Source organism: Crocodylus porosus, unplaced genomic scaffold, assembly GCF_001723895.1.
Source record: "Crocodylus porosus isolate Cpor-Errol unplaced genomic scaffold, CroPor_comp1, whole genome shotgun sequence".
Lineage (NCBI taxonomy): Eukaryota > Metazoa > Chordata > Crocodylia > Crocodylidae > Crocodylus > Crocodylus porosus.
The window spans coordinates 6,848,230-6,870,349 of NW_017728928.1; the positions used below are offsets into that span (position 1 = coordinate 6,848,230).

Consider the following 22,120-nt stretch of genomic DNA (forward strand, 5'->3'; position numbering starts at 1 on the left):
GTATTCAAGAGAAGGTTGGATGTGTATCTAGCTGGGGTAATGTAGGCCCAGCACTCTTTCCTGCTTATGCAGGGGGTCGGACTCGATGATCCATTGAGGTCCCTTCCGACCCTAGCATCTATGAATCTATGAATCTATGAGAGGGGTTGGAGAAAGACAAGAAGAAGAACAACAGGTCTGGAAGACCTCACAGATGAAGGGCTGGGACTGTGTACTTGAGAGAGGAGGTAAGTAAGAGAGAATGTGACAAATTGACATGATAATGGTACACACAAAAGGTATGCCAGGAACTTCTCTTATCCCCGTCTCAAAGCAGAAGAGCAAGGTAATGTACACAGAAATATTCTTCCTCTGCACAGTGCACAATACGATGAAAGAACTCATTGCCACAGCATGTTGCTGAAACTGGCCAAGTTCTTGCCTAGCCACAATATCCCCTACATGGTAAATACCGAAAAAAGTGAACACAGTAAAAAAAAAAAAAAAAAAAAATCTCAGGCTGCAGGGTTTAAGGCAACTTGCATATCAGGGGACAAGATGAATATCCCACATTTGCCTACAGGGACTTACTCCTTCATCTGACACATCTGGCGATGGCTGATGACAGACAGGCCTGTTTGCAACTTCAGGGGTTCACAGGTGAAAAGCCCACCAAGTGAAACTATAAGCCCTGCTCAGAAAGGAAGGCTACTGGGAAAGTGGAAATTAATTGCTTAAGACAAATGATAACAAAACAGGGATGGGGATTGAAGGTAAAGGTTTAAAACTAGTGTGCCAAGGGGGGAGCAGCCAGAGCATACCAGACAGCACCACTGGGCCTTGAATGAGTTCAAGTAGTCAGTGGACGCTGTCCAGTGATACTCTGCCCGGAGATGGGATTGCACCAGGGACAGGAAAGCAGCTCCACAACCCCCAGAAGGATCTTGGGTTTGACCCTTTCTGGGAATTCAGGGCATTGCTAAATCAGGCCCCAGGGGTCAAAATGCAGAGTACAACCAATCACTTTTGTTTAAATATAATTGAGACTTTTGCACACTTGTATTCCAGGGTGTGTGCATGCAAGTACATTTATGGCTTCTAATTCAGCACTGTTGCAGCTCTCAGAGGCAGAGTGATAGTAGAAGCATATTGGGCCTTTGGCTTTTAACGACCTGCTCAGAGCAGGTCCCAAAGATATGGGACTAAAAACTCACTGGCTCCTTTGCACTCACAGTTGCTACCAGTGATGGATCCAAACTGGTGGAGCACACTCGGAAGAGACTTCCGTCTCACACGCAGGGTGAACGAGAACGCTGCAGTCAGGGGAGACGCAGGTAAGCCCAGCTGAGCCTTCTGTGCCGACAGCTTCCAGTATGGCTGCCCGGGACAGGCATGCAATCCTCAGGTCTGTCATAGATTTGTTGCTGTCTAAAGTGGAATTGCCCTGTCACATGGATACAATGCAACTGTCGATCCCCAATGCAAATAAAATTTGAGGCTGAAGGTCATTTATTCTGGGGAAAGTTCCAAAATTACTGCCTCATAAAGCAGGATGGCAGGACTGTTATTAAGCATCAAGACTTTTTATAGGTCTTCAAATCACAATTTAAATGCTGAGCAATTTACCAAGTGGGAAGAAGCCATGAGAAAAGGAATAGGGTGGGGAGGAGGCAGAGGGCTCTGCAAGCGGTAACACATGCTTTTTATTGCTGCTGTGACAGGGACACTCTTGGTGGGCTTTCCAGGCCACTGCCTCAGCTTGCCCCCAAAGGTTAACTACTCTCTCCAGCTCTGACACAAATCTAGTCAATGAGGAAAGTTGCCTTCTAAATTTAATCAAAACCCAAATGGAAGCACAACCCCCCATTTTCTACCTGGACCCTTACCTGCACAGCCCTTCCTGCAGTGTCTTCCCTACTCCTGGGCTTGGCTTCCATCCCTGCTGGGCTGCACACAGTCCCTTCGCCCCCTGGTCACAGGAGCAGCTGTTCCACCTTGCAAAACAGCAGGATAGGGAAGCCTGCAGCCACTTCTATGCGAGTCTCCAGCCCCCAAACTCTAAAATACTGGGTTCTCTGCCCTCGTACCCATGCAGCCCAGTCTTTCCTTCCTGGGGCCTTATCTATGGACCCAGTCTGAGCTTCCTCACTGGTTCTTCCCTTGGCTAGGCTCTTGCTCTAGAGGGCATTCACACCCTGCTTTTCTCTCCCAGAGACTCCTCTGAAGGACCACAGACTGCCTGTATAAACTCCCATGTTCCCCTGTCGCATGGCCCTTGCGGAGACACCAGATGATATGACTAATTCTGGTCCAAGTAAGGCTGAGATATCCATTACCAACATCAGAGCGAGGGCACCACCACGTAATGACAACTTTCTCCATCCAAAATGCAGACGCCTCTTGGCAGGACCTCAGCAGACCTTCCGTACCAGCATCGCTGCAGAACAGTTTCTTAAAAGGGAAGTGAGGCAGATGGAGGAATCGAAGAGAAAGGGTGGAATGGACTGGATTGCTTAGGAAAATGCAACAGCACAAATTAGACAGCGATGCCAATATCCTGACTCATGCAAAGAGTGCCAGCTATGAGTGGCCAGGACTTTACTTATGCATCTTATTTTCAAGACAACACATATTCCCTTTGATGAATTCACCATTTATTTCACATGGCAAGTAAGAACAGCAACAGCTTTTCTTCCTGTGATGTTTGATTTGCTCCCTTTATTTATCCAGAGCAGCAAGAACACCCCAGGTACAAAATATCTGGCCTATTTTTTCCCAATATTCCTAGTACCTGTAGCTTACGCAGCCCAGGTGCCTTTTTCTTTGTCTCTTGCATTCAACCATCCAGCAGCACATTACATACTATGAGCAAAATTCACAAGCCTATTATACCCATTCTACATGGACATAACATGACTGATGCCAGCGGAAATAGTTGTGCAAAATGGCGAGTGAGATTGTGGCAAAGCACAGCCAACATGCGAGATAGTTCCCAGGATGCTGCAGCTGAAAAGCTTCCTCTGCATTCAAGCATAAACAAATGAACGTGGGCCATGGGATTAAGAATAATAGTCCATGCACAAAAGCTGCAAGGCAGATTCTCATTTGTCTGATTGAGGCAGAATAATGAGGGCTCAATGTAGTTCTGAGCATAAAATACCCATACTTTAAGCTATTTCACTGCCAGAGCAGTGCAAGGTAAAGGAATATCAGGCCTAGTGCACTTCAAAGCAAGTCTTTTCTCAGGGATAAGCAAACACTACTGAGCTGAACTGAAGGTACCAGTAACTGCTCTCCCGAACCCACCAAGGCACAGACCTGGTGACTATCTGCAACTGAAGCAGAACCAGGTATTTTCCAGCCACAAACCCACATGATTGCTATTAACTCAAGTAACTGCATCAATGGAAGGACTTGCTCTGGAGAGGGTTTGTGGAGCCGGCCACAGGACGTGAAAGGATAATATCTTCCTCATTGCCTCATTTTCATCACTCACCTGTCACTTTCCTGCTTAGCCCCTGGCAGGAGCTTCAACATCATTTTTTGCACATGCTGGAAATCAGGGGCAGTCCATAGAGCTAAGGATGCTCAGGACCTGTATGGTGTTAACACAACTCTTTGCACCTGGGCAGCCTGGCCCTGCCAACAAATACAGTGCTCCACCGGGAACACTACGAAAGCAGCCACCTCCCAAGAGCCGACAAGCCCCAGCCCAGCAGCTCCAAGAGCTTGTGTGCACACAATCTGCACTGATTTAACCAAGCGCTTTCCTAAAACTGCATGAAAACCTAAGCATGCAAGAGGCTTGTATCCAGTGTCCGCTGACCTTATATACAGCACTCTCCAGTGGCTAAAGGAGGGTGAGGCTGGAAACACCTGTTTGACTATAAGAACAATGCTAAATGAGGTTTCAAACACTTTACTCCAAATACACAGTTACATTGGACATGGGCCACTAGGTCCCAGGCTTCACAAAAGTCATGTGAAAAACAGTCACAGCCATGAACTCCCTAAGGAAAAGGGAACAGGGCAGGTACGGAGTGAAAGAACATGCTGTGGTCTTTCTACAACTCCTTTGGTGAGTTTTCAGCCAGCCCGCATGAGACTGAGGCAGCGAATCTCCTACCTGGTAGTAGTAATCCACGTACTGTGGCTCATACTGCTGGGGCCCAGGATTGTCAACCGACAGCACATCCTTCAGCAGCTCTTCACAGCCTGGTGAGAAACAAACGCAGACGCTCAGTTTGTTACCTGTCTATCCTACTACTGCAGAGAGGCACAAACAAGCCGTGGCAGGAGAGGCGAGAGAAGGCCAGTCCACTCGAAGGATACACACAACTTGAAGGAAGTGGCACAAGCTGCTGGGGCTCAATTTGGTGAGCCAGTGTTGTGTGCACATGGCTTGAAGGCTGCCTGCACCTGCAGCATCTCTGTAAACCAGCAGTTTTCAAACTTTTTGAGCTGAACCCCACTTTGAGTTACAATTTTGTTTGCGCCTGCCCCCCTCGCCCCAAAGGAGCAGCGCAGCCAGGGACAGTATGCCCCTCATCCTAGCCGCCGCTGTGGCTCAGCTCAACTCGGTTCAGCGGGGTGGGCTCCATCACCTCCTGCAGCTCTGGGCTGTGCACCCACTGCGCCGGGCTCCCAGAGGCGCAGCAGCCTGCTGGGGGAGCTGGCCTGGGGCTCCCCACCCCCACATGGCTGCAGCGGTGTCAGCTCCTTGCAAACTTCTTGCCCGCGCCCCTCTGTGCTGCACCCCGCAACGGTCCTTCGCGCCCCCACAGGTGTCATGCCCCACAGTGAAAACCACTACCGTAAATAGTTCTCTTGATAAAGAGCCAGTATCATGTTACCGTCTCATCCTCTCACAGTATTACCCAGCACGTGGTACATCAAACAGGTGTTGCTATGCCACCGCCAACCTTCAGTGTAAATGCACTGCTGCCCAAGAGTGGGTTACCAAGCCTAAATATCACTAGGCTGTATAACACTTGTTCTAGATTTGCTATGCCTCAGACCAAAAGCCCTGGAGTTAAACTGTGGATCCCGGTCAGAAGCCTGGATATAACTGTCTGCCTGTTACAGTGTAACCCCTTAATGTCAGCAGTCACCCCGAACTATACTGATGCAAAAGAAAGGGCAAGGATTCAATGGTCAATACAAGGAAGTAAATTCACTTGCTTTCAGCTCAACTACTTTGCCTGTGATGGTCCTGGCACTGTTTTGTTTTTTTTTCTTTTCTTCCAACACTTCCCTTCAAAGATCTCTGACACTAGAGAGTAGGTGGCTTTATGTGAGCAAATGCCAAGGCACTGGGCTCAGGACTCTCAACCGCTGTTGCATTTGCTCGTTTGCGGCTAGAAAAAAAAATCAATGTCTGTTTCTTTCCATCCCTCTCATCAGAGACAAACATAGAAACCTAGTAGGTGCTGCCAAATTCCTCGCTTCCCATTAAATACCAATGACTGCTCTCTGTGTATTGAGCTGTGGTGGAAAAGGTAATAACAGGCCAGGTTATTTTAGAGCAACCAGCATGTTACAGCCTGGCTGCCTAAAACGTGTGAACCCCCCTTGGCAAATGTTATACAACACAGCATTTTACTGGGAAGCTGCAATTATCCAATGGTATTTCTCATTCAGCTGTGTCACTAATGCGATCTGGATGGCGGTGACAAACACATTGCTATTCACCCACAAGGCAGGTGAGCTAGAGGAAGCAAAATAATGTCATGACGAAGTGAATAATACGGAATTATGTTGCCAGCTGATTACTCATGTGTGTTGTCAGAAAGAAAGAATTACAGGAAGAGACACTCTCTGGTGCTGGAGGGAAAATCCCTTTACAACAGAAACGGGTGCCCAGCCCAACACCGCCGTACACAGGAGATCTAATAGCTCCTTCCCACTATATGATGGGATGACACAAGGCAAACAGAGCAGCTGTCAAGTGAATTTGGACTCAAAGAGCATCACAAGGACTATGGGTCCCATGACTTTGCTGCAGGAAGACAGAACAGGAGGACAATTGTTTTTTTTTCAAATGAAAAGTGAAATTCTCCCTTGATTGTTGCACAGGATAAATCAAAGATGATTCAGAAAGAGCAAGTGCTGTTTGTGGGTCATGACTGGCAGGTCATTTTTGAAGAACAGCAAGGTCCTCACTTGCCCTAGGCACTAACGACTTGCATAAACTAAGCTGGCTCGCTGGAGGAAGGTCTGACAGCTGTCAGCAGCCCACGCCCCAAGCTGCCGGAGCGTGTAGACCTGTGTGCTTCTGCTGACGAAACATTGTAAGGTGCATTAAATGGTGTTAATTAACACATGTGTGCTCAACACACCTCATCACCTGAGTGAAAGCACCACTGCTCCAGTCACTTCCAGAGCAGAACCATGCTGCACGCTGCAGACTGTTTTATGTGAAACATAAGATCTGGACTGGCTTCATCAGCTCCACCCAAGTTCAATCTTACCATTTATTTTCTCTCTCATTTTAGCTTTTTGAATTGCATTAAAAGCAGGCCTTCTGGAGGCTGTCTCTAAAGCAAGGCTATGTGTGGGGGAGCCTGTGTGTGTACGTGTGCGCTGTTGTGTTACTGTGCAACACTTACAGTTTATTAAAAATCTTCATCAACACAAAGGAATATGGCTGTGCAAAGTCAGACCCAGGACTACCTCACAGATTCCAGTTGCCTGGCACTAGCTCTCCAGAAGATGCCCTGTTTTCCAAGGCATGCAGCATACACGCTTTGCTTGCCTACAGAGAATACCCCCTAGTGCAGGTCAGCCTCTCTTGGATCACCAATGTCCTTTTGTTTCTGATGACTGCAACCACAATGTGGGCTGGTCTGTGTTTTAAGGAGGTTCTCCAAAGTCCTGTTACAGGTAATAATTTAATTTTCCATTTGTATCTTTTGACATTAACAACAAAAGCTTATTGCTCATCAAGCTGTCTAGCGCCAACGTGCATCATGAGAGTCTTTAAAGCACAAATGAATGGCTTGCTCTGCCAAGCGTTTCACGTGAGAGACTGGCCACATATTCATTACAGTGAGTTATGTGCAAAAGCGAAGTACCCTCCCCACAGCAATGGATGCAGATCGGTGTAGGTGTGGAGATCTGCTAACACAGCTGTAAAACTGCCCCACAACAATATCTCCTGCCATTATTGCAACCCACATTGTACACACATATTAACAATTACAACCTGGGGATTGTGCTAATCATGCAGCTCCTTCGCTGAAAGCTCTATAAATGTTCTGAAATGTTATTTAAGCCTAGGAGATGAGGACTGTATTTTTACTGCCCCTTCTCTTCTCCAAGGAGGAAACAGAGACAAAAAGGCTGCAATTTCCAAGGATACATAAGTGAATTGGATGCCCAAATCAATGGTGGTGGGGAACCAGACTCTTGTACCCTTTTGAAAATCCCAGCCAGAGCAGTTAACCTGTGACAGAGCAGTAAACAGACCCCAGATCTCCTGGGTGCCAACCCAGAGCAAAACATCCTTTTTTCTCTCTGCCTTTCTGTTTTTGTCTGGGAACAACAACCCTCCTCAGGCTCCTGCTTTCTGATCTGGCCCAACTCCAGTTCACAATCAAAATGATAGTGCCTTAGCAGCACAAAAATACGGGAACCAGAACTGCCCCCTCCCAGCATCTGCCACTGTCATGCATACAGCCGAAGAGATTCCCTAACGGGGGCCTCCGTGTTGTACCTGCCCAACCCAGAACCCACTAAAACCCCTGGCCCCACCTGTCATTGTTTTCAATGGGAGCAAAACCAGGCACTTAATCCAATTTTCCTACCAAGCTCTGTGTATCTTTAAAAATGGAGAAGGAGCCAAATCCAAATTTATCGAGGTCAACAGCCAAGCACCCGTTGGTTTTCTCCATCTGAGAGTTTGACCAGATTTGCAATCCAGCTTCCTCTGGTAAAGGCATTGCAATGTCTCTCCAAGTGCCAGTGGATAATGGGAGCCCTCACATCCAGCAGCCAGCACTTCCCACGGACATAAGAACTCCTTGTCACCAGGGAAGATTTTGCATCTTATTCAAGTGATACAAATAAGGAGAGAGGATGAGGAAGTGTTGTGAGAACATGTCCCTTCTGGGGTCACTTACACACATCACTGCCATGCTGCAATCTCCCGAGCCCAGAGCCAAACTCCATCAAATGAACGGAAAGATTCCTCGCATCCAAGAGACTTTGGGGTTTGATTCCTCTGAAGAAGAGTGTTTCAGTGACAAAAGCCCTGCTGGTGACTCACCCCACTTGCCACCTTTGGTACGAACCCCTTTACACATGGTCATTTGGCAGAGGTTGCTGTTGCTGGACCCTCTGACATATGTGAATGTAATTCCAAGCCACGTGCTTACAAGCTGAGAACTGCTTTTCTCCCCACAGGCCAGATCCCAAATCTATTAAAGCTAACAGGCATCTGTTCACTTCATTAGGCTTCAGATCAGGGTCTTTGGGACCCACAGCCAATTGCACAGAGAAAACGCCCTGCCATGTGAGCATGGAAATACGCCAGGAGTTTTACTCAACATCCTTCTTCTTATCATGGGTGTTTGTGCATGGAGATCACGTCTTTTGCTTCTTTTATTTTAGCCTCATTTGAATTTTACAAGTGCTCTGGGAGGCTTACAAGGAGGACATGATCCAAGTGGATGAGCGTATTAACCCTTTGTGCTACAGACATGTAGATGACACATTTGTCTTCTAACTGCAGACGTACACTTTGGCTGGCAGCCCGGAAAATGCCAGCAGGCCACGTTCAAGTGCTGCAATCGAGACATAATGAAAAATCAAGGTTTATTCTGACACATCCCATTAGAGTTGGGAGAAAACATTACTGATTTTGTACAGCAGCACAGTCTGATCTGTTATGCATGGTGCAAATTGTAACCAGAATTTACCTTGAAAAAGGGAAGGAAAAACCCCTCACTCTTGCCCATGCTTACAAAAGTGCTGTTATAGATTTTTTGAAGCTGTAAGGTAATATATACCCCAGGCAAGACTCTCTCCTCAAAAAAACAGGGTAAGAGAATTAAGAAACATTTACTGGCTACTTTAAGATGCTCCTATGTTAAGATGTCTCATTACTGCTATAACTTCATTTTCCAGAAAGTAACTAAACTGAAAGCCATTTATATGGCTGACTGGAGCCATTTCATCTGGATGTCTAACCATATGACAAGGCCTTGCTGTGCTAGATGTATGGAAATGGAAGTTAATTTTGATTACAATTTGTGTTTCCAAGCATGGGTAATATAACATTTCCTACTAGCTGCAAGCATCCCCCCCTGGTCATTGCAGTGGTTAGAAATCTTTCTACATGTTCATTATTGAACATCACTTGGCAAGTAAGACTTCTGGCATCAGAGCTGGTGGTGAAGCAGAACGGAAGAGAAGTTTTCAGCCACTGATTGTTGGAAGCACTGGGGTATCTGTATACATCCTACACCAGGCTCTTTGGCTAACGGGTTGCATGTGACAAATCATTGCATCTGGATACTCACATTAGGAACTGTGGCCAGTATTTGAAGGAGATGCTCTTCTCTGCTCTGTCTCACAACAGATGTATATGAAATGTTTAGAAGCTCCTGAGTTTTTATTCTTGGCTTTGCCACTGACTCACTAACTTACCCTGGGCAAAACACTTAACTTCTGTTCAGGCTTAGAACCTACTTTATTCTTATCCCCATGTAAATTCACAACTCCAGATTCCAAGCTGGTTTTGTTTTACAGCTTCAGATAGCTAAAAAAGAAAGAAAAAAAAAAAAGCGTGGAGCATGGGATAAGCATTCCTGGTAAAGCTTTAAGACCTGTTGGATGAAGACCAACATGGCATGATCTAGTTGGGGGTGGTCCCGTGTTGAGCAGGGGGCTGGACTAGATGCGACTCCCTGAGGTCCCTTCCGACCCTCATTTTCTATGATTCTGTGATTAACCGGAATCTACAAACCTAGTTTTATGCATTTTACTTGGTCAATACGGCCTTCCAGATATCGGGTCTGATCCTCTGCTGGTGTGAACTGGCAAAACTCTATTGACTTCAGTGGTGAAGCAAAGATGTATGCCGAGGCACACCACCTGAGAACAGGGCCCCTCATGTGGAAGAGATTGTGCATTAGATCACTATCTTACCTTATATTGTATCCACAAAAATCACAGAAGTTTAAAATTTTGGGCTCTGACCGCATACAATTTCACACTGGTGTAAAACCACTGACTTTGGTAGATTTACTCCCAATAAACCAGTGGGAGGGGCCTGAACCTTTTAAAAAAAAAAAAAAAGTGTGGAGGCTAACAGTAACTCTCAATACTGGACAGTTTTATACTGCATTTGTAGAATCAAGTTGGGGGCCTTTTCAAACTTTAATGAACAAGTCCATTGCAAACCGAGGAAAACAAACACAATCAGAGCAAAGCAATTCCCTGCAAATGTTCTAAAAAGGCAATTTAACCCACACTGAGTCATGTCATTTTCATGGGCAATTAAGCAAATTTAATACCACAGGAACTCTAATCTGCTTACCTAATTGGATGGAGCTGGTTCCTGGCATGACTCCTAAGAGCAGCCAGTTTGCACTTTATCTATCCATGGATCTTTAATGGTGGATTCCAGCCTTTTATGGCTTAAGGCTATATTTAGCAAAAACTTAGTTGAACTTTAAAAATACTAAAGTCATTTTAAGAAGAACCAAGTTCAGTTCATTAAGCAGGTGGAGAGTTGCTTCCGAGCTGAGGGTTCAACCCTTCTAAGGCTTAGTCATAAAAGTAGTCCTTACTTCAGTGCCACTGAAGTAAAAAAAGACTACTCATGTGAGTAAGAGAGACTGGCAGGAGTAAGGACTTGCCAATTACTGTAGGGTTTTTGTTCCATACATAAAATATACTCTTAGAAGCCCAGATCCATTCACCCTAAACACACGTTCTACTTCAGCGTGAGTTTGTATTCACAGATTTGAACTGCAGGACTGAGGAAGACCAGTGATCTGGAAGCATGTTTCTAATTCATTGTGATGAGAAGGACGGTAGGGGGAGCTCACTCTTTGCTTGTTCATAGAATAGGTTTTTTATTAAAGCAAAGGGGAGAAAATTTATTCTTTGAACAACTAAAATAATGGCTTTGCATTATTTAATTAGAGCTGGCTAAACAGCTTAAGGGCCTGATCACCTTTTTGAAGTCAAGATGGCCAATCACCTCTGGAAGTGCTACGGCCATTTGCAAACACCTTCAGGATAAGTTCTTGGATTTGTGCAATAAAAATCATCAGTCCTTGACCTCAGGGATCCAGATAAGGGATAAAACCTAACCCCACTAAAGCCAATGGGAATTCTGTTATTGGGCGAAATCCTGGCCCCAATTCTAATAAGGTGCCCATGAACCAAGACAATATTTGGTGGCAACTGATCTCTTGACTGGAAAGATGGAAGAGTGGCATGAAGCAAACAGCTGGAGAGTACAGATGCAGAAGGAGCTAAACTTTAGTACCTTGATGTATTTGGAAGCCTTTACCCTGGAAACTTTACCTTGGTAGGAACCAGTCCCTACCTGCAGCAATGCCTACCTCTGCCAGGAACAGCCCAAGCAGCAGCATCTCAGCTCCTGTGCTGAAGGAAGGCACTTTATACCATCACCCTGACTAACAAGAGGTAAAAGACAGGCTCTTTTGACTAACACAGGCTCCCTTACAGACAAAGCATCCCTGCCAATCCTGAATGGCAGCTGGAAGATGCAATCTCCATTCCCTATCACTCCTGTGGCAACTTTTCTAAATCTTACATCCCCAGGGCATCAGGTACATGCTGTTAATTAGGGCCCTTAGCATTTCCCTCCCCCCAGGATCTCCTGACACAAGATTGCTAGCAGCTGGAGAAGATTATGCCACAGTTCCCCCTTGCAATGCAGCAATCCAGCAGAGAGGCATAACTTATAGGTCAAGTGATACATGGAGTTTGTCCAGCTCAGCAGTGCTGGGATGACGGAAAGCCTTGGTGAACAGCATGATCTTCTTTCATAAAAAGCCATGGATTTTTCACATTTGGCTGTGCCTTGGGTTAAGGAGATGGGAGGTCAAACTGCAGCCTCCAAACCCCAAGGTTTAAAGGTGTCTGCATTTAGGGTTTTGGGTCCATATTTTATAGAATGTGGACACGGGCAAATTATGGATTTGGATTGATGGAGGCCTGGATGCAGATATCAGTTGTTAGGAGGGCTCAGGGACAGCTTTTAAAATTTTTTAAATTATTTTTTAAATACACATCTGGTTTTGAGGGCCTCAGATGACAGGTCCAAATGTCTAATCTCTGGGATGATTCTGCTGTAGGGATTTGGCTCAGGGCAACAGTCAGTGACCTTCTTGGGCTGCAGACCAGAGTGATCCAGTTCATGGCAGAGGAAGGCAGGAACTAGGACTCAGCCTTCTTCACTATTTTTCCCTGGGGCAGCACAGAGACAGCACCCCATCTGGTGCTTCTGGGACCAGTGTGGGAAAGTGGTTAGTGGTAAAGTCCTCCCCCTGCCCCCCTCTGCCAAATGCTGCCAAAATCCCATGTCTGTGGCCTGTATCAACTGGCTCCACAGGCCACAGGTTTCAAACTCCTTCCAAACTCAACATAAAAATGCAAGTTCAAGACCCAGACAACTTCCAAAACAGCAACATAAATGTATCTTGCTTTTGTTAGCCTGAAAGGCATTCTTCATCACACACTATCCAGGGAAACCTCCGTGAGAACTCAGCTCTGTGATGAAACCATTTAATCTGAAGTCTCATAAATAAGACATATGGCAAGGCATTAGGGCAGTAAATTTTGAATGTAAACGTGGAGCTTCAAGTGATAAGTGTAACATAGATTCAGTCCCAATTATAGCAAAACCTCTGGATTTATGGTAGGATCTTATTGTGCTGTATTTATCGGATTACTCCATACAACTGGACTAGGTGCAGGTGTCAAAGGGCCGTATTTATAATCTGTTGTCACCTAGATGGATTGCTTTTGTTTGATAATGAGACTGCTGCTTTTCTTGGGATGCGTTGCACCACTGATAAATGAGAGAGAACAACATGGCAGAGCCATTTCGTTTTGGAAGGTGGGTATACATTTTAACATCTTTAATAAGAGCAATTCATTTTAATGAAAAAGGTCTCTGCTAGCTAAAAACCAATAAAACCTTCCTAGGGTGAGGCAAAAGATTAATCTAGTTTTTTTTTTTTTTATTAAGTACCGCAGTAAAAATAAAATAAAATAAAAAAAAAATGTATATATGTATGACACCCCATGATACTGTACATATACCTAATAGGGTGTCTTTAAAAACTGCATCTATTTCAACATTTTAAAAAGCTCTTACATTTCTACATCTTTAATACAAACCTCACAGCACTTAAGTTGATGGAGGTACTGCTGGAATTCTTTGGTTTTATATATAAAATGTGTGTGTGGGGACATGTAGAGAGATATCAATATGATATACAATTAGGTTCTTGCTGTGGGCCTAAGAACAGGTCTGCAAGAAAATTTGGGACTAGAAATCAAATGTCCTAGCACCTCATCCTGCACATGAATCATTAAGAGGTATTTGTTTCCAATGATTTTTTTTTTTAAATCCACTGCTTTTTTTGCCATGAATTAATACTGATAAAAGCAAAAATTGCTGTGAATGCAGAAGCAGCATCACTTCTCACCACTGCCAAGGTGTGCACGAAGCAAAATGTTAATGCGCTGATCTTATTGCCAGAATTATGCTGATATCATTGAACATAAACAGCAGACATAATATAAAAGGAAGTAAACATAATGCAGCCACATCCCATAAACACACACAGATAGACTAAGATCAAATGACACAAGGCTGATTTTTGCAGAACAGCATTTCCTATGACTGATCTGTATTTGTGCAGAGAGGTAGCTGGCCGAACACAGCTCTAACGAGGCTATTTTTTATAAGACTTCAATCCTGCCAAGATTTATTCTCAAACTTAGCTGCAGGGACAGGAATAGTCCTGCTGATTTCATTTTCTACTACCTGTAAAATCAAGTGGAAATCTTTCTAAGATCAGGCCTTGTGTTTTTACTACAGCCACAGTGTCAGACTCCCACACACTCACTAAATTTGGATCCTACCCTTCTCCAGTCAGCCCTTCTGAAATCCGTGGCATGGCCTGCAGAGGAAAGCACCTGTTCATTGCAAGGCAGTGTCTCTTCCTGGGTACAGCGCTAAACTGGAACTCAGGGGACTCGAGCTCTATTGCCAGCTCTGCCATTGCCCTGCTAAAAGACCTTGAGCAAGCTGTGCTTCAGTTGCCCTATCTGTAAAATGGGGACCATGATACTGACCTCCGCTGGAGAGTGCTTTTAGATCCACTAATAGAAATTGAATGAGGGTTCACTAGTAAAAGGTACTATTAAAAAGAATACAGAGGAAGTGGAGGGAGTTCACATGATAAGATAAATTAATCTATCAAAGGATTAGATTCCCGTTTTTATTTCAGAGTTATTCAGATGACCGAGTAATCGTCACCATTACTGGAAACAGGGGTGATATTTCTGCAGTACTCAGACTATCCAGCCCTTGATTGACTATATGGACTCACTATTGAAATGACTTTGGAATCAATGTTACTCTTACGTTATGCACAGAGGACTTGCCCCTGACTGTCAAGGGAACATGTCACACTTTATGCAAAAATATTTTGTATGGTATGCTAGGAAATGACCTCTCTCTTCAACTCCACACAGAATGACTGAGCTTAGCACAACCACTCTGCTGTCAGTGGAGTTTCTTTATTATTCAGACAAAAGGCAGTAGCTATAGAGGCGAGCGCAAGGTACCATATGTCTTCAGAGAAGAACCGACGAGATAAAACAAAAGCAATCTGTAACAGTGACATTTTGTACTGCTGGCCCTTAACGAAGGTGTGATCCTCACTGCAAACCTGGCTGGAGAATTTTTATTGCTCAAATACCTCATAGGAATAATAAAAGGGCCCAGGCAGACAACAAAACAAAGACTTGTGGTGATCCCTGAGATCTATATGTGAAAGGGAACAGCTCAGGAAGATGGACTTTTCCTCTCTACCAACTGGCTCCCCATTTGCATGCTAAAATTCATCAGCATTTTAGGCTGCACTACTTGGCTCAGCACCGATTCACCAAATTACAAGCAGCCCAGCACAGCAGCAGCCATCCCACACTTCTGGGACACCCACAGAAATGGAGGGTTTCAACACCAATTCACATCACTCTTTGTTTATATTCACAGAGAAATGCAACACTGATGCAAACCAGGACTTCTCTCTTCTTGCCTGGTTTTGAATTCCCAGACAAACCAATTTTTGTCAAAAAGATTTTTGTTAAAAAAATCTTTCTTTTTTACTCAGAAAAACCAGCTGGCTTGTAGTAATGGGCTTACTCTGAGCACTGGATTACTCACTTTTACGCATGATGAATGACAGTTCTCATACAAATACTCCAGTATGAAACACATCCAAAATTCAGCCCCCTTCCATCTACCTGTTTATTATAGTGCTAGGAAAACTCCTTTGCCCATTTATCTTCTCTCTGTCCCACACATGGTTTCCCATGCAGCAAATCACTGGGGAGGCAGTTTAAAATGCCCGGAGCCATATGAAAGGGTTGAATAATTGTCCATGAAATTTTATGTCAGTCTGGGTGGCATTCAGACAATCCACAGAGTTTCTGCAAATTTCAAGATGTATGGCATGAATATGTACTGATATTGAATGTTTCTAATGTGAAACCTTGGACTTCAGAGCCAGGGTGCAATTAGCCCATGTCGGCGATTCCCAACCAGGGTGCCACAGGAATTGTAGGGAGATGAGCAGGTAAGGGTGGGCTCAGGCTCTCCCCACCTGGCTGCTCCCCTGCCCCCACTGCCTGGCCCCTCTGCAAGGAGGTAAGCACTGTAGTAAGTTACTGTTTTTGAAATGGGGTGACACTCAATTTTGAAGGGTGCCTTGAGTCAGACCAGGGGTGTCTTAAAAGTAAAACAAGTTGAGAACCACTGGCCTACCTGCCTATATGGAAAATTCCTCGTGACCTTAACCCAAGCCTTCTCAGGTATACTCCCAGGTTGGTATTTCTGAATGCATCCATGCTCATACCACAATCTCTTCGCCTGTCACTACATCCTGTCATGGTTTAAAGAATTAAGGCCTTGAACTTCCCAAGTACTATTCATGTACTTAAGAAGTATGTAAGCAGTCCCATTAACTTCAATGCAACTGCTCCTGGGTTTCAAGTTAAACATATGTGTAAGACCTTGCAGGCTGGGACCCTGATTCCCTGGGCTACATTAGTCAGAAGAACATGCTACAGCTGCCAGCATGTTCACTGTTCAGTAGCCTCTCTCCTGATGTCCCACAGGCATGCTGGAGTTAAAAGTGATTATCTTATTACAGACACACTTACCTTTAATAGCAAAAACACCATGGCAGAAATCCTTAAAGTTGATTCTCCCCAGGTCATTTGGGTCCAAGTATTTAGCCAGTTTTTCCACCTAAAACAGAATGATAAATGTTTATTGCATGATTCAGATGCTTATGTCAGTCAGTGTCTCAGAAATAACCAGTTTGAAATATAACTGCAGCACACATTTGAAATATAAATATTGGGTAAAAATACATATACACATAGGTATAGAGCCAGAACTGTGTAATTTCCTATGGCATCAAACGTAGGAGAGACCACCTGAAAGGCACAAGAACATTAAAGGCGCAAGAAGCTTAACATGACATGAGCTTAATTTTGCTTGGTACTGTATCATTTTCTATAATCTCGGTTTCATGGTTTAACAAGTCTGATATAAGTTATTACACTCCATAAATGAGATCACAGTAGGTACAGCAAAGTACATGTGCATTTAAAATGAGGGAGGTATTTCACAACAAGGAAAACTTGAAAGATTTTTCACGAGGATTTGAGGAAAAAGAGGGAGGGAACTTGGTAAATGGCTCTGTGTCAAGGAGCTGGCATGAAAGAAGGCACAAAACTAAGAGTAGGAAAAGGACATCAAAGAAGCAAGTTGATGATGAGAGAGGCTGGAGATGGAAGTAGGAGAGTTCAGTGAGGCAGGGGCTGAGGAGACCCAGGCTTTATTTCTACCCCTGCAACCACCCTGCTGAGTGACCCTGGGGAAGTCGCATCACTCCTCTGTGCCTATTTCCCCTTCTCTCCCTATCTTGGTCTTGCCTATATAACAGGCATGGACTGTCTCTTACTGTTTGTATGTACAGTACCAACAGAGTGGAGCCTTGCCCTGAATTAGGGGCTTGAGGCACTGCTGTAATAAAAGACTGTGGAAGGCACGAGGGCAAGAATATAGGATGATACAAAATCCCGGAAGATACAACGCAAGCTCAGATGTGTCCGTTTGAACAGCAACAAAAACCCAGCCAGAAATATGTGCAGCAAATGAATGCTAGTGACCCAGTTTTTCAATTTTCTGGTTTCTTAACATGCTAGAAAAGGCCATCCAGCTGCATTCATGTCTGGAACTTCCTTCTCTGCAGTTATTTTTCCATCTAGGTGCCATGTACCAATGCTACGTGTCCCTCCGACGTGACCTCATTTAGAACAATGAAATCTGGGCCTAATGAAGACGATGAGGAAAGCAGGAGGCAACAATCTGATGGATTGTTCCCCCGGGTTCGGTCTTCCATCTTCCTGTGGATCGTGAATCTCTGAATAGCCTGAAGAATCAGTGATGCCACACAGAGCAGCACCTCAATGCTATCTAGCAAAACAATTAAGCACCCACAGCTATGTATTAAGCAGGTGTTTAAGGGTTTTGCTGAATCAGGACACTGGGTAGTACCTTGAGTGGTGTTAAATACGCTGGATGGATAGACTGCACTAAACAGCAGGCAGATGTATGGGTTGGTGTTGTTTTAGACAGATTTCATTAAGAACAATGTATTAATGACAGCTGCGTGAAGAGTTGTTCAGCCTATCATCTCTATACAAGCCAGGCATCCCCAGTTAATTGAATTTAAAAAACCCATTCATGTTATTAAGTATATAAACATGTCTTTTGTCTGCCATGACACATCTGACAACACGCACAACTATTTGTAACTGGTGTGTGTTCTCTATCAAATGTTGATCCACTTCCCAATTTCACAGTGCTTAAGAAAACATTATCGTTATTCTGCATGTGGGAAAATGAAGCACAGGTGTATCAAGTGACTTGTCTCCAGTAATACTGTAAATTAGTAGTTGGACAATGAATAGAACCCAGGAAAGAGGAAAAGAGGCTACAGTGATGCACACCCTAGAACTGTCTATCACTGCATAACAGTATTTATCCTGTGCACACAGCAGGTAACATGGGTAAGGTAGCTACTAGGCAAGTGGAACAACTATGACTGGATCTGGGAGACTGATCACTTGCCCATAAGCACCTCTCTGCAGTGCAAAAAATGCAGGGTGCAGAATGGCACGGGGACAATGGAAAATTCTGAACTTTAGTGAAATTCTCTGTCTCCCTACCATCTGTTTTATTTTTAACAAAATCACCTGCCACTCCCCTTGTGTGTCTGAGAAAGTTGTAACATGCATTTTCAACAGGAACAAGTCAAAGTAGAAATCTTACAAAACTCTCTTATCATGAAAACCTTCAGAGAGATGCCAACGAGTACTGTCGATTTGACAGCAGACTCCAGCAGCAAGCCAGAACCATGGACAGCACACAACAGGTTTCACCCAGAGGGAGTTTCTTAGAGCAGCATTTCTCAACCCGTGGGTTACAACCCAGAAGTCAGTTGCAAGAATAGATGAAAGGGTCACAAGCAAACTTTAAAAATGGATTGTCCTTTAAAGGAGAAAAATGTAGGAAACTGGCTTTTCCCTCGCAGGCTGGCAGAGGTCCAGCCTGCAAGGGTCTACTTGGGGGCACCCCACCCCCCTATGCTCCACACACCTGGGGGCTGGGGCTGGCCATTAATGTTTACAAATGGGTCCTGGTGCAAAAGGTTGAGAACTACTGTGTTAGAGGCACATGTCTATTTTACATCATGGGAAGCAGAGTAGTTTTTGTGGTTATAGCAGGCGCTGAGTGTCTAGGAGTCACAGACTGTGACCTTTGTGTGTGATTCACTGTGTAACCTTTTTATGCTTCAATTTTCCCATTGTAAAATGGGGCAGTAATTATCTCCTGTCTCAAAGGCACGGTGTGGGTATTAACATACCGATGCACATGCAGTGCTCCAAATCCTCAGGTAAAAGGTTTTATGGAAGAGCAACAGCAACGTTCTGTAGAAGATAGATCAGCCGACAGGGTATATGGACATAACAGTTATATTGCTATTACATTATATAACTTATGTCTTCCCACTCCTATACCAGCATAATTGGACCTACACCTATTCTGTTTAAGTCGAAAGTTACCCAGGTGTAGCATACATATCAGGACAGACATAAAAATAGATCAGAACACCTGACACATGCTCCCCACCCTTTTAAAATGATTTAAGGGTGCATCTATTTTCTGGGACTCCAGAGACTTGGGTTCTACCCCCAGCTCTGTGGCTAACTTATTAATATGACCTTGTATAGCTCACTTAACCTCTCTGCACTTCAGTCACTATAGCTGTAAGAAGGAGATAATATATACACCTCAAGTTCTAGAGGAGAAGAACAACACTACAATATACCTACACAAGTGTTGTTATTCAGAAAGAAAAACAACACAGAGACATGAAATGAAGATCAATAAGACTGCAAGACTGTTCACTTGAAACAAAGCCCAATAAGAAGCTTCACGAAAACCTAAAACAACTTGAGGTGAACTTTCCTGGTGACCTAATTTCTCTGCATTCCCATCACTCATTCTAGTAAGTGATGAGACTCGGTACCACTGCTGATGAAACAGCAAATCATCAGTTCTGTGTGGGATGGCAGGAAAGCAAGGTGAAAAACTACTTTTCCTCCAAATCTCAGCTTGACTGATTTAATTTTAGCCCAGAGGGGAGCCACAGGAAGCCCCCGATGCGCCTCTTTGATCTCTGCTTAGATACAGATTTTGGGCAGCATCGTTTCCCACCTGGAATCTCCAGGCACATGTTTTATTCTGGATCATCAGAAGGCACGATTCACATTTTGCATTCAAAGGGCTGTGGGACTGTCTTTCCTTCCCCCCTCCCCCCGAACTGCTGAACGTAAGATGCCTACTCAGATTACACATTCATGCAAATCATAACCACATCTCGTGCTGCTGGTCCACACAGTACTGGTTATGGAGGCGGAGTAGGAGGGGCAAAACGTATGAATTTGTGTATTCAGCTCACATACCAAACCTGCGTGCAATACAGCTCTCGGCATACACAATTCACCCAGAGATCAAGCAGAATCTGTGAACACCACCATAAAAGAGAAGCCATATTTTGTTCAGTCTCCTATGGCTACAGAACATCAGGCTGGAGACGCATCTGTCTGCTGTAATCGGCACCGTGTGCACATCCCTCTTCTAACAGGCTTGTCATAGATGAGGCAGTCGAAGGAAGCCATGTGCATTGGGCTAACATAAATCAGATCAGGTTTATTGCCAAATGGCATGAAGCTCCCTGATGCGCTGGAATGTTATCTCCCCTGCCCAACATATTTTACAGCATCAAAGTGCCTCCTCCTTTTGAGGCATGATAAATACAGCAATACTGTTATATGTGAAAGCAGGAGGGGGGGCCCGGTGAGAAAGGCAAAAGGAGGCTGCACGCTTGCGGCTTACCAGGTACTTTTAGATCAGTTTTACTGTCCTGAATACAGCCTGGTACAAGCCCAAGCACTGATCACCACGCACCTAAATGCATAGGATATAAAATGTTGGGTCACAACATACCTGAGCAGCACATCCCATATTGTTCCAATTATAAAAGTTGACCCTGCTTATAAGTTGACCCAACAATTTCAGGTTCAACTTTAGGAAGCTAAACAGCTACTTCCCCTTGCTGTAGTCATTCAAGACCTCCAAATGTTACTGTCCTTACAATACCACCCAGGAGAATCAAATAACCAAGGACACGAATGCACCAAACTAGGACTAAAATAAAAACTGCATTGAAAATATTTCTGACTTGGTGTTTTTATTGCAAGCATAAAAATACTGCAGGCACACAAGTCAAGACTGTAGGGGGCCTGATTCTAGTTTGACTCCATATGTAAATCAAGTGCCTTTTTATGGTCCTACTGAAGGACAAACGGGTGCATATACAGTCAAAACAACACAATAACCAATCTAGAATTCACTGTACAATTCTCTGCGACTAAAACACATAGTTGCAGGCAAGACTTTCAAGAGCAGCTAAGGTCCAGTTCCTTGAAGTTATTTAGATACTGAACTCCCTTTGATTTCAGTGGGAATGAGGTCTGTAAGTATCTTTGAGTGTTTGGGACTGAATTACTTTAAAATGTAAAATCTCATTTTCAAAAGAGATTTAGATGCTTTTAAAATGTCACTCTTTTCTCTCCACCTATGATGGGGAGAAGCATCTTGGACTTTCCTGCCATGCTGCTCATATCAGCTCTACCAAAGCATGTGCCACTTCTCTGATCCATTTATATATACAACCTAGGCCAGACTATCACAGGTGGTAGAAATCCAGAGCACCATGGAAGTCTGATTTTCCAACACAGTGTTCTGCAGCAAGGAATAAGATCCTCCACCCCAGATCACAAGACTAGCTTAAAAAATAAATCAGAGAGATTTCATGATAATACATTCTAGAGCCTTTTCATTTGGCTCTGGGCTTTGTGCATATAGAGAACATGCCTTTGTGCTTTTATTTCCAAACATGAGGGAATACATAAATGTATTTTTATTTGTTTTAAATGAAAGCTGAATTTTTCACAAAATAACACGACTCCAGAAGCTGAAACCTTACAGGAAAAACAAACAGCTAGTGCTGGTAACACTGGAAGTCAAGAAGGTGTCCTAATTCACAACAGCTGAGGATCTGACACCATTCACAAAATCTAGCTCTTTTAACAAGACATCAGTATGGCTTGTGTGAAGTACACAGCAAGCTGAAAAAAAATCTTCCTGAATCCAATTAAATACAACTGCCTTCAAAATGAGAAAAAAAAATCCTCACTTTATTGGTACCAGAGAGTGTCAAAG

At 44.1% G+C, this 22,120-nt stretch overlaps 1 protein-coding gene across 1 annotated transcript in view; it reads right to left on the reverse strand.

Moving 5' to 3' along the window:
* The window catches only part of RAB11FIP4 (RAB11 family interacting protein 4), a 182,196-nt gene that overhangs the window by 102,819 nt on the left and 57,257 nt on the right, over positions 1–22,120 (reverse strand). The window contains exons 2-3 of the mRNA XM_019542429.1: positions 16,420–16,507; positions 4,106–4,194 (exon numbers count right to left, since the gene is read on the reverse strand). Coding sequence (XP_019397974.1) covers positions 4,106–4,194; positions 16,420–16,507 — 177 coding nt within the window. The remainder of the gene's footprint in view (positions 1–4,105; positions 4,195–16,419; positions 16,508–22,120) is intronic.